Source organism: Mytilus galloprovincialis, chromosome 2 (genome assembly GCF_965363235.1).
Source record: "Mytilus galloprovincialis chromosome 2, xbMytGall1.hap1.1, whole genome shotgun sequence".
NCBI lineage: Eukaryota > Metazoa > Mollusca > Bivalvia > Mytilida > Mytilidae > Mytilus > Mytilus galloprovincialis.
Window position 1 is genome coordinate 60,863,575 of NC_134839.1, and position 16,072 is coordinate 60,879,646.

At 33.5% G+C, this 16,072-nt stretch overlaps 1 protein-coding gene across 1 annotated transcript; it reads right to left on the reverse strand.

The window, feature by feature from the left end:
- Positions 1-4,439: 4,439 nt before the first annotated feature.
- LOC143064026 (uncharacterized) lies at positions 4,440-15,286 on the reverse strand. Its single transcript, XM_076236523.1, has 8 exons — positions 15,080-15,286; positions 11,700-11,771; positions 11,020-11,049; positions 10,042-10,232; positions 9,336-9,424; positions 8,833-9,093; positions 8,219-8,346; positions 4,440-6,793 (listed from the first exon to the last, which is right to left on the reverse strand). Exons 1-8 carry the CDS (start codon positions 15,202-15,204, stop codon positions 5,227-5,229), a joined length of 2,463 nt encoding a protein of 820 aa, XP_076092638.1. The 5' UTR covers positions 15,205-15,286; the 3' UTR covers positions 4,440-5,226.
- Between the last annotated feature and the right edge of the window lie 786 nt (positions 15,287-16,072).

A 16,072-nucleotide genomic window follows, 5' to 3' on the forward strand; every position in this document is an offset into this window, starting at 1 on the left:
ATGATTATATTTGCAGAACTAACTCAATAAAGACAACAGTAGTTTACCCCTGTTTAAAAGTCATCAATGGATTCACAGAAAACAAATCCGGGTTACAAACTAAAACCGAGAGAAACACATCAACTATCAGAAGGAAAAATGATAAAAGTTATGGGTAAAACAACAAAACACGCGTAGCAGCCTAAATTGTGTTTTCGAGTGACAATCATATAACCAAGTAAAATCTGGGAAAACCACTGGTTTTAAGGTTGTGTAAATAACATTTTCCACCTAGTCAAGTTATATTTTCAAACAGAATTTCAAATGAAAAATGTTGAGTTTGTACTAAATAGGATGCCAAAAGTTTGAATAGAATAATCAAGTGTTTAAATCATCTTATTATCTGTACGTCATGGCAATTAAATTCAAATCATAATTTGCTTCAGTATTTAAGGAATGATGTGTTTCCTGTTCCAATTAAATAATTGGTAATATCTGTTAATAATCGCATCTTTACTTAAATTTTTATAAACTTTCCAACCTCAAAATTACAGGGTTTGTGATCACTACATATATAATTCTTTTTAACTCGTCTGCACAGATTTTATATTATCAGCTTTTGAATCGCATTTGACTTGCTAGGTTGTCTGCTGTATCATTCCGGAAAGGTTTAGAGGAATAACATGGGAAGATCCTTAAATCTTTACGTTGTCGTTTTTACTTTTCTGTTCACTTCCCATTACAGTGTATGTCGGTTATCAAGCAGCACGAAGAATCTTTTCAAAGATATGTTTGATGTAAGACAATACGAAAACAGAATTAGACCTGTAACCAACCATTCAAGACCAATTCATCTTGAAATTTTATTTTTTATTATAGGAATTAACTCCATTGATGATAAAAAAAAAAGGATTGTTTTAAACAACTTTAGACACTGGTATTCAGTGGTCTGGATAAATTCTTGATTTGAACCCTTTTTCTTCTGTAGGAAATGGTGCATAACCTCTCACTTGTATGACAGTCGCATCAAATTTCATAATATTGACAACTATGTATGAACAAAACAAATAGACATTATAGCTAAAAATGTCAAAAATAGGGGTACAGCAGTCAACATTGTGTTATAATCTTAATCACTATAAAAAACAAATATATATAAAGAAGCACAAAAAATCATAAATACAAAGCTCCTTAGCAAAAACAAAAGACAAAAATATAAAAAATTTACAATACCACAATTACATAATGACGGAATGTAAAAGAACATATCCATGTCATGTGTATTAAAGAAACACAAAAAAGTAAAATAGATAAAGTACATTAGCAAAAATGGAAGACAAGAATACAAAAATTATCAAAGAACAATAAACAACGTCAGTACCAAGAATATATACTTGAAGACCATTGTTACGAAATATTTATTTGGTAGCTTCTGATGAACTTTTTTTTAGAAAAAGTACGAGACGTTCTTTCACATACACATGGTTCATCATCAACTTTCTGCTAAGACACGGTTACAAAGTCTGAGTATGATCTGCAAGCTCTAGAATACCGAATAAGTTAGGAAATGTATATCATATATACAGGTGAAGTTGGTATTATATTAACTCATCATAGATATCAGGATAAAGAAAAATACTTACGCCCGACGCGCGTTTCGTCTACAAAAGACTCATCAGTGACGCTCGAATCCAAAACAGTTAAAAAGGCTAAATAAAGCACGAAGTTAAAGAGCATTGAGGACCAAATTCCTAACAAGTTTTGCCAAATACAGCTAAGGTAATCTATTCCTGAGGTAGAAAAGCCTTAGTATTTAAAAAGTTCAAATGTTTTGTAACTTAATTTATAAATATGACTACATCAATGACAATTCATGTAAGCACAGAAGTGCTGACTACTGTGCTGGTGATACCCTCAGGGAATAAAAACTCCACCAGCAGTGGTTGTATATTGCTTCTTAGTTGGGGAAATTGATAATTTCCAAATTAAAATCGTCTCATTTGTGGTAGATACTGGTACTGAGATGACTGTGTATGTCAAATTCGAGTTATAAGTCCCAAAATAAGGCGGAGAATGCCGTGTTTGTTGGTTTTTTTTTTTAATTTCTATTTCTGAGGGATATATTAATGGAACCCAATCAAAGGAGTTCGAATTGTTAATGGAAAGAGAATCACCAATTATTATACAATGTATCTGAATGTGAAATTAAATAAACGGGCATCTTTGATCATCTTGTTTCTGACAATTGTCTGCAGAAGGTCCGATTCATATGAAAATAAGAAGACGTCGGCAAGGAGAGGCGCAACGCGAGTTCGTTCCCATAGGAATGCCAACAATTTGCTAAAAAAAGTCTTCCTCCAAATTCAGCAAATATATTGTCAAAAAGAAACTCAAGCATACTGATCACTTGTTCCTGTGTAGCATGTCTTGCCTTTATGTTCACTATCAAGTTAATAGTATTAACAAAATCGTACGGAATCCCAACGAAATAAATATATAGCGTATGCTACCATTTTTATGTCGAAAAGCATTGTAGATTATTTCTTTGAGAAGATTTTTCAATTTCACATGGGAGAGGGTGGTAAACAGGGTTGAAAATCAAAGGTTTAAATAGAACTAATTTCACAAAAAGATTGAGATTCAAAACTTATCTAGAAGTTCTTTAGAATTTTTTAGAATCCACATATGGTTAATATCACTTCGCGAGTAAGTAATTTCACAGTATTTCTGAAGACCCTCTTTAATTGTGGACAGAATTTTTTGTCAATCTTATGAACAATACTTTAGTCAAACATGGAGATGGTCGGCAATATACCGTTGTTAGTACGGAATTTTGTAAAGCTTATGCATCCAATAAAAATAAGGTAAGTCCTTTGATATGTTGTTCAATGTAATGTTCATTCACGCCATGTAGGACTTATGATTAGCCAAAATCTCATTCTTGTCAAATGATATGTTTTAGTATGTGGGATTACATGAGTGCTCATTTATTCTTAATTCTTTTACTTTTTGGAACAAATATTGCAGAATTTTCTAGATATATTTCTTTATGGTTCTTTTTTTTTTTACAATGAAAGACTTTGAGGAGCACGGCCATGATATGGATAGCCCACTAATCAGTCAGTGCCACGAAAAAGGATCGATAACTTCAGAAAAAAGTAAAATCACAAAAATACTGAACTTAGAGGAAGATCAATTGGGAAAGTCCATAATCACATGGCAAAATCAAATAACAAAACGCATCAAAAACGAATGGACAAAAACTGTCATATTCCTGACTTGGTACAGGCATTTTCAAATGTAGAAAATGGTGGATTAAACCTGGTTCTATAGCGCTAACCCTCTCACTTTAATGACATTCTCATCAATTTCCGATATTTTTACATTGATGCGTTAAATAAAACCCTTGTTAGAACACCGTGTGAATTACTTAACACCTCGGATACGTGGTCCTAGGACATCTTTGGGCTCCTCTAATCCACAATTAGTTTTGAGTTCATGCATACGGACCACAACTGATACGATTCACTGTGCGTGTTCATAGAACAAATAATAATGCAGATAAGGGAGATAAAAAAAGTTTAAATTACCTACAACTGTGTAGAGCTTTTATACCAAATTGAACTGCTCTTAGATGATCTCATTTCCTCACCAGTTTAACACTATTTGAAATAATTGATAATCAAGTTGTTCTTCACAGACAAAACATGACTACTGTATTTGAAAATTACAACACCTTCTGGTTGCGATGACAAACTTAATGATAAAGGTATCATATCTTGTCATTCTTGCCACTCGGTGAATACTAGTATGGTGAACATTTTCAACTCTGCTCATCGAACTACGACGTAGATGAATACATCTAAGTTCGTCGCCATTTTCCATCACAATGTATTCGTGGTGTCTTTATTGATGACTTTCTGATATTTATACAGAAGCCGTTGGATGCACATCGCATCCACGCGAAGCTATATCAACTACTCCTTTCGAAACTTTAATCTCTGTTGAACGTTTTTTGTTGTTGGAAATCTATTTTACAAAGCACAATTCGTACCAACACAAACCTCTGAAATTGCTTATCAGACTTATTAGACCAGTTTGCTTCAGAAACGATCGAACGGAGAATCGGTCCTTTCGAAGGCTTTCTTTTGCCAACAAAGGTCTTGGTATCATTAATGTAGGCAATATCCTTCTAAAACTATATTTGGTATATAGAATGTTGTATGGTATTAGCTCATTTAGCCCTGTCGATTATCATCAAATATACTCAATGAAATAAAACAACAACAACATAACAATTGAGCAGATTTTTATTTAACTGACAGCACAATAATTGGCACGCCTATAAATAGAAAATTAAATACTTCCTTTCATGAACAAATCCTGTTAAATATGTGGACTATCACCTTCTTCAAATAACACCTGATTCAAATTTACTTTCAACAATTAAATAATCTAATCGAAGAAAAAATCGTATCCACATAGTGACATACATTCGTATACATATATCCTTAAAAGATTTAAGAAATATATGATAATACTGAACCTTATCGTTGAACATTTTAACAAACAAACAAAAATGGCATGCTAACATCGGGCTGTCATGATATAATACTGATTGTGCAGGTACATATAAAATATTTAAAAAAAAACAACAATAACAATTACAAGTGTCGCACATGCGACAAAAATATAATACTTTGATTTCAACACACAGTTCAACTTCAAGACTCAGTAAAAATTGACGAACAAATAGCTATCACAGATTGAATTCATAAAACATTATCATGATAATATTATCAACAACGTAAAACATGAGAAAAAAAAATAGACTTTAACCATAACACTGAGAAATCATTAAAAATCATTTCTTTTTTGTAACTGTGATTTTTTCTCGTAGTGTGCTCAAAAGAAAGAAAAAATGTATGTGATATACCATACATTCATAAGTGTGATCATGGAAGTATAACCTTGACTTTTCACTTCCATTGTGTGATAAAATTCTTTAAGTAATTTGTAACACTCCATAGGATACAATTTTGCCATGATGCACTACATTACTGTGCAAACATAAATTAGGCAAAAACAACAACATGCAAAACAGTTTAAACTTTTCCGGAAGAAGAAAACATGTCATGTCCGAACGGATTTCAATATTAGTTCATTTTACTGCTCGTTTTACCAAAGAAAGCATTGTGTTGTGCTCTTAAATGCTTTTGAATGTCATTGATAGAAACGCACAAATCTTCATCCATGTAAAATTTGACCACTCATTCCATAGAAGTTATGTTTCTTTCCATTTACTATATTTTGTCGTAAATCGGGATTGGATTCACTAAACCGAGAATGAAACTTACTTCGCACTGCAGATTTAGAAAATGTATCTTGTATACCTAAAAGCGTTGACTGAGGTCTAGGTACTCCACTTCCTGGTTCCCAAGTAAATCGCATGTCGTCCTTGTAACCTATATGATTATATACTGGAAATTGACTTTCATACGCTGATTTCAGAGAAAACGAATGTCTTAAATTTGTTGGAGCTACATTTGAAGAAAGACTTCCGAATTCGTCGCGATATTCTGTGTCTGCAAGTGAAGTGGCAGCTCGTTTTGGTTTCCTCATGGCCATTACAGTACCCTGCTTGGATTCTACAACTGTTTCTTGAACAGGTGGTTGAATAGAAAAGATAGTAAATTTCGGCGGTTTCTGTTCATTGAACGCATTATTCTCCCTGTTATACATAGCCTGTGTGCTAGTGTATTGAGTTGGATTTGCCTCGCCCACAGACGCAATCAACTGCTTTTCATCAGAAGTCAACCCATTTGAATTTGCACCGAAAACACGAAGAGGACCGTTTCCTGATGCACTAGCTACAGTAACGCTGTCGGAGAACGAAACACTTTTTCCACTGCCATTTTTCAGACCAGATATTCCTCGAACATTAGATAATTTTTGATTTGATGTTGACATGACATTAAGTGGTTCATTTCTGGCAAAGCGTGGCAACTCGTGTTCCTGTAGAAACTTTTGTGTATTGTAGTTCTCTCCCATTTCGCATTCTTTGTTGATAATTTCTCCTTCTTGAACCCTGTACCTACTAGAAATGTCAGTTGGTTGCAGTTTCTGTTTTTGTGATTGTTTCAGATCTTGTAATGGTCTTAAGACTTCTCTTGAATCCCTACGATCCCCGGAAAGATTTGCATTTGCTGAAGTCAATGTTCTACTGTATCTTAAAGCGTCATTGGCATCTTGATTCATACGGGTTGGTAGATCAAGGTCATCAATGCCTCTGTATGAATGAAATGTGTCCATAATTTCAGCACTGCTTTCTCTTGGATTCATTGAATGAACTAGTCTTTCGGGTAGATAATTAGTTCTATATAAACCTGCTCGTTCCTCATTGTACTGCCCTTCGTGATTGTAGAAAGTTTTGGGTTTTTCCGATACATTTGCTTTTCCCATTTTATATTGAAGAGATGACAAATCTCGATTTGGTTTCTGAGCCTCTAAAACTTGGAACCGATTTCTTGCCTCCATTTCCTGGAATTCTTCATCCTGTCTCTCTTTTGTCGTTGTGAGATAATTTTCTTCTGTAGCTTCTGGTTTACCAACTGTTGGGCGATAAGGTATGTCTTCAGCAGGCTGTTCTTCTTGTGCCTCACCAACCTTCTCCAAATTTGGATCTGGATGGGCAAGATCATTTAATTCTTTCCATCTGATACCTTTTTGTTTCGGTTTCGTTGGTTCTGGAAGACTTACATATTCTTTGCCGTTCCATAATCTGTCTTCTTCCTTTTCTCGGAGAGTCATCATACTACAAAGATAAAAATAAGAACACAATACTAATACAATATGGAATTTATAACATCTTTATTTTATATGAAAGATAAACAAATGAAAACAATGCACATGCCACTACTTTCTGAAATAAACTTTATCTGGTATATTTGAGCACAAAAGATTTAAAAGTCTAATGCATAAAAGTGAAAGACAATCAAAACCTAACATTCAAAGTGTCTGCCTAGCAGACGACACATTTTTGTCTTTATCTTAGAACATATTAAGACAAATTCGTGTCTTCATACACGTCTTTTGTTATCACATAAGCAACACGACGGGTGCCACATGTGGAGCAGATCTGCTTACCCTTCCGGAACAACTGAGATCACCCCCAGTTTTTGGTGGGGTTCGTGTTGCTTATTCTTTAGTTTTCTATGTTGTGTCATGTGTACAATTGTTTGTCTGTTTGTCTGTTTGTTTTTTTCATTTTTAGCCATGGCGTTGTCAGTTTATTTTCGATTTATGAGTTTGACTGTCCCTCTGGTATCTTTCGTCCCTCTTTCAAGACATTATTTAGTTTCAAAATATTTCTAAACTCAAAAGTGTCTCGAAAACAACTAAAGACACTGATTGTTTTAATACTTGTCACATTTAAATATATATCAAGTTCGAGTTAAGAAACCTATTTAGAATTTATTTTGAAAAACAAAGTTACCAAGAACATGAATAGACCTTCTGTTTTGTTCTATGATATTGATGGAATGTATCATTATTTCAGTCATCGTCCTTAAATGTAGCAACATTTATGTTATGTTTTCTAATTCTGTCGGTTTCCAAATAAGTGCTTACATAAACATTTCAATAGTCGGTTGATGATGCAAAACTATTCATGTGTCTTAATATTGAGAACCGCCCCTGATTCATGATTTAGCGAGTTTAAATTTTTATCTTTATTTATTTTGTACTTTTCTGATAAGGTATTTTCTTATGACTTATAATTGATAACACTTGCTGACACTGTATAATACAAGTCCTATACTTCATTGTTTTCAAATAATATAGTGTGTATAAGAAGATGTGGTATGAGTGCCAATGCGACAAATTTCCATTCAAGTCACAATTTGCAAAAGTAAACCACTATAGGTCAAAGTAGGGCATTCATCACGGAAACTTGGCTCACACTGAACAGCAAGCTATAAAGGGTTCTAAATATGACTAGTGTAAAACCATTCAAACAGGAAAACCAACGGTATCAATGTATCGATAAAGTAAATAAGAAGGACAACTAATAGTATCAATGTTGTTTGGTTTTTTTTGGCAGTTTTTTTTAATGAAAAGTTCAATTCCGGTAAGTTTTGGCATATTAACTAATTACTGATTGATAAAATAAACAACAAAAAAAACAAACGGTGAGCGACACAGTGTAAAACAAATATATACGTCAATTTTAACTAGTTACCGTTGGTATGAAGTATTCTCCCCGCATGATGAACCAGGTTTTTGTTGTGGTGGTTTAGGTATGAGCTTTCTGGAGATTCTCCCTTCGAATGGCCTCGGTGGGTCAAAGGTATTCTTTGATCTGGGATACTGAAATATATATTATCTTGAAATAAACACAATGAAATCACATTTAATAACTTTAAATAGGATAAACTTAAGACTTACATCCAAGTTACTAATTCTTAAACTGTTCAAAAATAATATTAATGCAATTTTTAAAACATTTCATTAAATATTTAATACGATTAGTGTAATCCAAATTACGCAAATCTACTTCCACTGAATATTCTTGATTACTACTAGTATACATGTATCTGACAAGAAGTACAAAAAAGGCCCTTGCTTTACAGATATTAAACTGTGTCTACAGCTTATAACATTTATATTAAATTGTTTTCAGTGGTCAAAATAGGATGAGAGATATCTAAATGGTGACGGAGTTCGACACTACTGAGCCTCCAATTTTTAAGTGTACAAAGCTAGCCTCTTTTTTCATTACTATAAGCAGTAAATTAGTGTACTTGAATTTAAACAAAAAAACAAAGAAGCTGATAAATGAATATATCTATTTACCAAATTACTGTCGTCGACGCCGTAAGTGCCATAGACATTTAACTTGTTTTCCAAATTATCAAGTGCCATTGGGTTCGATGGTCCAATGCCCGTATGTTGTAAATCATACGTCGTCTGCCACTGGTCGCGTTCAATATTTCTTAATGCATTGGCAGTGTTATTAGACAGTCTCATTTCTGGTCCACGATCCTGCAGATTTGGAACAACTGTTTTGGGTGGTATTGGATAGTACTGTTGTCGGCCTCCGTTAGCTTTCACAAGCTGAAAAGGTAACCATATATTTTTTAATTTCTCTATACATCCTTTTACAATGAAATAAGTAATAGCTTTTTATTTGAGCAATAGCACATAACGTTAAAAATTGAAAAATCACAAATAATAAAAGAACATTAGTTTTAATTTTCTAAATTTTATTGTCAATATACGCGCATCATTTCTTAAAAAGATGTCGTTAACAGCGAAAATGAAAGTAGACTCCATATACTTAATATTATGTTTGCTACCTGATGAAAACCTCTTTCTCCTTGCCATTCTAAACCTAATTTTTCAGATTCCTTTGGCTTTGCTTGAATTTCATGCCGAATACCAGACCCTGAAACAGACAAACCATTAGAATATTACAAACGTCAAATTGGTTTAATATTCTATTTCAAAATAATGTTTTCAGAATGAATATTTCATGGCATAATGCAAACTTGGTCATTAAAACTGATATAATGTGGTTTTGATGTTTGAATGTTTACAGGTTTTCGTCAACAGGGGCCGAGTGGTCTAAGTAGTTGCTACTGTAATCACTAGTCCAGGGGCGGATGCAGGAATTTTCGAAAGGGGGGGTGCTAACCCAGGGCACCCAGGGCAAAGGGGGGTGCAAAACATATGTCCCGATACAAATGCATTGATCGGCAAAAATAAAGGGGGGTGCGCACCCCCGGACCCCCCCCCTGGATCCGCCACTGTAGTCAGTAAACACTGACGTTATGAGTTCGAACCCCGCTCGTCTGGGTGCACTCGACTTCAATCTTAATTGAAAAATCAAATCGTCAACCAATATTCATCTATCTTATTTAAGCCACCAGTACTCTTTAAATTTTGTTTCATTTCCCCACCTAAAATAATGCAATGACATACAGCAAAAATTCTCCATAATTTAAGTGATCTGATTGAATATTTCAATTCAAAAATTATAAGAGAAACAAATAGTAAACCTACCTTTTGTTTTACTTATTATCTGTACATCAAATGCAGTTGCTGGCATTTCTGCGTTGATTGGTTGTTCATATCTGGCTGCTACGCCCCTTTTAGGGTCTTCTGATGCATCAAATTTAGGAAAAACAGAAAACCTTGGCATATGAGAACTGTATGGATGTTCAGCCGGGAAATCTCTGTTTATCATAATTCGTCTACAAATAAAATGAAAGATTATGGTTTAAACTTCTTAGATGCATGATTTTTTTATAAGTTGTTAGTTAACTGCAAGTACTCTCAGTTATGTACCTAGTGTCTTTTTGTCGTTGGGATGTACAAGTACCCGGCCACGTCCATTTGTATTGTTATCCATCTGATGAGTTAAGCCTTTTTCAACTTATTTTATAGTTCGTTCTAATGTTGTACTGTTATACAACTGTCCTGGGTTAGAGGGAGGGTTGGGATCCCAAAACATGTTTAACCCCGCCACATTCTGTATGTATGTGCCTGTCACAAGTCAGGAGCCTGCAATTCGGTGGTTGTCGTTTGTTTATGTGTTATATATTTGTTTTTCGTTCATTTTTGGTACATATATTAAGCCCATAGTTTTCTCGTTTGAATTGTTTTACATTGTCATCTCGGGGCCTTTTATAGCTGACTATGTTGTATGGGCTTTGCTCATTGTTGAAGTCCTCATGGTGACCTACAGTTGTTAATTTATGTGTCATTTTGGTCTCTTGTGGAGAGTTGTCCCATTGGCAATCAAACCACATCTTTTTTTATACATAATACAATATCTAAATGTTTTCTTCATATTTAATTTTACATTGTATATATAGGTTAAGAGATGATGACTGGCTGTTGAACGTTCAGTGGCAAATCAGATGAACATCCAGGCCGAGAATTTAAATTGCGTTATTTGGTATAAACAGACACAATGGGTATATGAAACTATAAACAAGTAAATGAACGTCCATATTTATTTTATAAAACTATACATACCCCATCTGACTTTCCTGTGGCTTTTGCAACCTACAGATAAGAAAAAAATATTAAATTTTTCAGTGACACTTTATTAATGTAATGTCTAAAATCATAATCATATTGAATACACATTTTGGCATTTTTTCGTATCACCGAAAGTCACTTTAATAAAACTACTTATTAAATTTTGCAAAATACGTTACAAAATGTGCATCCATCAAATCTTTCAAATACACTTACTGATTGAAACAAATTTGGTGTAGTTGTATAAACAGCAGTGTATAAAACTGTATTATTTTACTGATGTCTAAAGATGGATGCTTTGTTAACAAGATGAAGATACTGTATTTTTCAGATTGACAACAACGTCATTTGTTCCAACAAAACGTAAAGAAAATAGCGTGCACATTTAGCTTCAAATTATCATAGTCGTCTGTGACAAATAAATTAATATCAAGCTTTAATATACAATTAAAAGGTCATTGCATGAATACTAGTAAATTTTTCCTCGTAGTGAATATATGTGAAAATAAACTCGGCATATATACCAGGATTAGAATTTTGGTGCCAGACACAGTTTCGTCTGTAAAAGATTCATCGGTGACGCAAGATCGTGCAATAGAAAAATCTACAGGGATATTAACCTTTATCCGTGCTGTAACCCTATATTGATATATGCATCTAACAATTATACTTACAACTGGTCATTGGTCCTAACATTACTAAGTTTTAACTGTGTCAGTCCATAATGTTGTTTTATAGGTTCTCCACTGAAGAAAAAAGGGAGTATTTTTAAAACAGAGATGCATAGAATATGGCATATATATGAAGAACTAGTAAATCGAATCCTGCATTCTAACTAAATACTACATGCCGCTTTGTTAATATACGTAGGCGAACAAATACAACTATGTGTCGATGGTCATTTTTTATATTTCGAATGTATTTCCGGTCTTGTTACTTGACAAACTATCTCAAAAGAAAAATAAATCTTTCATTTATATGTATCAATTTTATTATTTATTCTTCCGCGATGCTTGGTTAAGTTTACTTTAAATCGCACCCCAGACTTCAGAATCAACTTATTCGTAGTGCCGCTGATAACATTTTGAAAAGAATCCAAGGTTCAAACTTTGTCAACAAAAAAGGCTCAATATAACGAAAATTAGCAAAAGTTACAAAGTCAATAGATCATGACTGAAGGGGCAAGGGGCAAATAATCTCAATGATGCACCAATCCTGACAAAAACAGCATACCAAATTTCATAAACCCATCGGTAGCGGTTTCCCTTAAACTGACGTAATCACAATCTTGTACAGTGTTGCCACTCGGCCGCAGACAGGAAAAGTATGCATAAGCTGAGTCTGGCCTCCGAGACTTCGCCCAGGGAAGACAAATAGTAAATATGAATGATGAACTGGGGGCATTAGAAGTGTAGTGCTTCAAAATAGTGACCTAAAAAAAAAATCAGATAACAAGATCGATTTAATTTTTAACATACTCGATGTGATTTATTGTTTTAGGCGTAACTAGATACATACCAAATAAATATTTAATCAGTTTAATAGATCGAAATTAGGATTAAACAAACAATTGATATAAAAATATGTCTTTTCTCAGTTGTATTTATTAGGATACGCCAAGATGTGTAAACTTAATAACTTTAAAATAAAAACTCGATAACCTGGCAAACAAAACAGACTAGAAAAGCCATCGAAGAAGCCACATGTTGGACTTCTATTTACACGAGTGCAAGAACTCCAACGTTTGTAAGTTCGTGTTTATTAAAAAGATCACCGTTTGACATCATAGGCAAATCGTCGCTCAACAGAAAAGTTTTGAATATCATAGATAAAAGATGCATATGCAAGACAACAGAAAAAATCTCTAGTAGTATACAAATTAGATTCCGGATAGAAATTACAAACACATCAAAATGCTATTGAAATTTACATGACATCTCTGATAAAACTATTTTTTGGCAAAATGATACTTCTATACATAACATAAATTTGACATCAACCTACAAGTACAAGCACAGTCAGTAGGGATCAAGCCCACATCTGCTCCATTGTCTTATAGAAAGGTAGAAACCTACGACAATAATGCACAATATGTGTTTCCTTAAGCAGTGTACACCTTTGTGCATATTTACAGTATGTTTTCTTGACTAAAATGCGTCGTAGGGTAAAACCTCATAAGACATGCCGAGTTCACACGAAACGTGCATAAACCGATACCAAAACCATAGAAAACTCTGTAACAGGGACATACAACTTCAAGTTAAAGAGTGTTCCTTCAGTATAACATGATGCCACTCATTACTCAAATATCAATACACTATATATACATGCCTAAAGACAATTATGACTGTAATCTCATTTTTCTATGTCATGTGTACAAGAATCTGGATGTATTCTGTACACTAGCTGTTGAACAAAATCCAAGATTATAAACTAGCATTCGGGTAATTACTTATTTTTTGGGAGTGGTATAAGGTTTACCAGACTGGTACGTGTTTATTGATACGAGACAGCAATCCCTAAACATAAGATACCCCACAAACCAAAAAACATTAAGATACCAATGTGAAAATTCACTTCATATTTTTAAACAGACAAAATTTCCTACAAAACAAACATGGATGAATGCTTTTATTATTAATAATTGAAACAAAAGTTACTTAGCATGAAATTAAATATAACTAACGTGCACATGGTTCACCTGTGTTTGAAGAATGGGAATTAATTACATGGTAAAATGAGACGTTACAAGACAGCAACCAGACTGAAATTATGTTTTTATTATTTTTATATACGTTAAATCCGAATTTGATTTCATTAAAACTTAAATTGTGGGTGAACGTCATTATAAAACTTTAATTTTTAGCTTTAATGTCAATAACATCTTAATCTTAATCTGTTCATGTTCGCCACAGAACAACATCTTAGGACAATAATCCAGAATGAGTCACATTGCACTGAAAACCCTGGACTCCTTAATTTGTGTTCGATTGCCACAAACTAAAATTTCTTACAAAGGAAATCTACATGAATATATGAGGACTCAGCTTAATGAAGCTGATAAATTTCGTATCCACTAGATAGTCTAAATCTCGGATAATTCTGGGGTGGGTGGTGCGATAATGAAAAAATAGTGACTTCGTTTTCTTTCTTTTATACCACACAAATGCCAAATTTCATTTTGCTTTACACACTGAACAGCAAAGATGTGTATACCCTATTGAAATTTTTTTTCCCTGAGCAATAATTAAGAGCCAACAACCAAGAGATGATGGGAAAACTGTTTTTCGTAATATTTGTATGACAATCAACGCTAAATTACTGTGTTAATAAAAGGAGATTTTTTTGTGAACGTACATTAGCAGTAAAAGGGTCCATTTTTGATTGAACACACAGCGTAAATCTGAGAAATATATATGTGCAGTTTCGTCCAAAGAAATCTTTATCTATAGGGGAAATGTGGACCCTACAACCACAAAATGATGAACAAGCAAAACTACTTGGTTCCCTTTTAATACAATCACTAGGTCTGACGACAGGAGGCATTTGAGTTTCATTAGTATCAAATACCTATGGTGTCTATGTAGACTGTACATGTATGTAATGTGCATGTTACATTGTTTTGTTGTTATCTGCATATGCAATTAGTCCTTAAGTGGGCGTGATATTGGATATAGAATTGTGAAAGACAGATTGGTGTGGCTTTTAAAATAATACTTTACGGAAAAATTTAATGTCGACTAGAGTGACTAAGTTAGTGTTTTGCTTGAAATGTTCTTAATAAGCCTTGGTTTGTCTCCAATATTAAGGCATTCTTTTAAAAATATGTCTTTCAGATCTGGTTACAACACTTAAAATCAATGAAGTATCAGCTTTCGACAGTTGTCTATTATCAGTATAAAACCTTGTGTTATCTTTGATTAGAATCTTAACAAACAAATAAATAAATTAATTTAAGATTTAAACTACTAAGTATATCTAAAAACAAGATCTTTAACTTGATTGATCAAACATAAATAAAGATGGTGGAAAAATCGAAACGTGTAAAACTTACGAATATTGCCATGTTGGTGGTCCCGGGATATAGACATTCACATCCTCTTTGAACTTTCCCGAGCCCCATTCTTTCGGGACACTAGGATCGTGTTCTTGAGCCCTAAAAAGCTCCAAAGATGTCATTATCCACAACTGAAATTTACACCCTTCAGTGAAACATACAGTATCCCTTTAGATCGCGTCTCGTTGCTAGGCTTATTGTTATGCTAATTAAATATTTAACACAGGTTGTATTTTAAACACCGAAAGCTTCCGAAGTTTTAATACATATATCAGGTGTATTTAATAAGTTTAAATGATCGATATTTGAACAATACCTACGGTGATTTAAACCGAAACAATCCCCTAGAAGCTCATATAAGTCCAAAATATCGTTCCTTATTCTACATGTTGGTCGATCTGTCAAAATGTTATTTTTTAAAAAGATTTTTGCATTGTTATACATTTATTTTAATTAAATAGTCGTCAATATTTTGGCCGCTAATTTGAACCTATAGGTAATACTTACAGTTAAACAAAAACGAGTTTGATGGCAATTTTTTACGATGTGTTTTGTAAATGTTTTTTTTTCTCTCTCGGTTTACATTAAAAATACTCTACTTATATTTATTTGATAAACTCAGTTCTTTCTGTTGAAGTTGCTAGAATTTGTTTAAGGTTAACAATTATATGCTTATATTGTTTTTTTTTCCTTTCTTTTGTTACCTCTTCTGACATCAGACTCAGACTTCTCTTGAACTGAATTTTACTGTGCGTATTGTTATGCCTTTACTTTTCCACATTGGATAGAGGTATAGGGTGAGGGTTGAGATCTCAAAAAATATGTTTAACCCCGCCCCATTTTTGCGCCTGTCCCAAGTCTGGAGCCTCTGGTCTTTGTTAGTCTTGTATGAATTTTAATTTTAGTGTATAATTTGGAGTTTAGTATGACGTCCATTATCACTGAACTACAAAATGTAGTATACATATTTGCTTAGGGGCCAGCTGAAGG

What these genes read in the sequence shown, in the direction of transcription:
- LOC143064026 (XM_076236523.1), bottom strand. Translation starts at nt 15,204, where the DNA reads ATGACATCTTTGGAGCTTTTTAGGGCTCAAGAACACGATCCTAGTGTC. An exon ending in GTTAGGACCAATGACCAGTT is followed by an intron (nt 11,050 to 11,699) that starts GTAAGTATAATT and finishes TCTTATCTGTAG; the next exon opens with GTTGCAAAAGCCACAGGAAA. An exon ending in GATAATAAGTAAAACAAAAG is followed by an intron (nt 9,425 to 10,041) that starts GTAGGTTTACTA and finishes TGTCTGTTTCAG; the next exon opens with GGTCTGGTATTCGGCATGAA.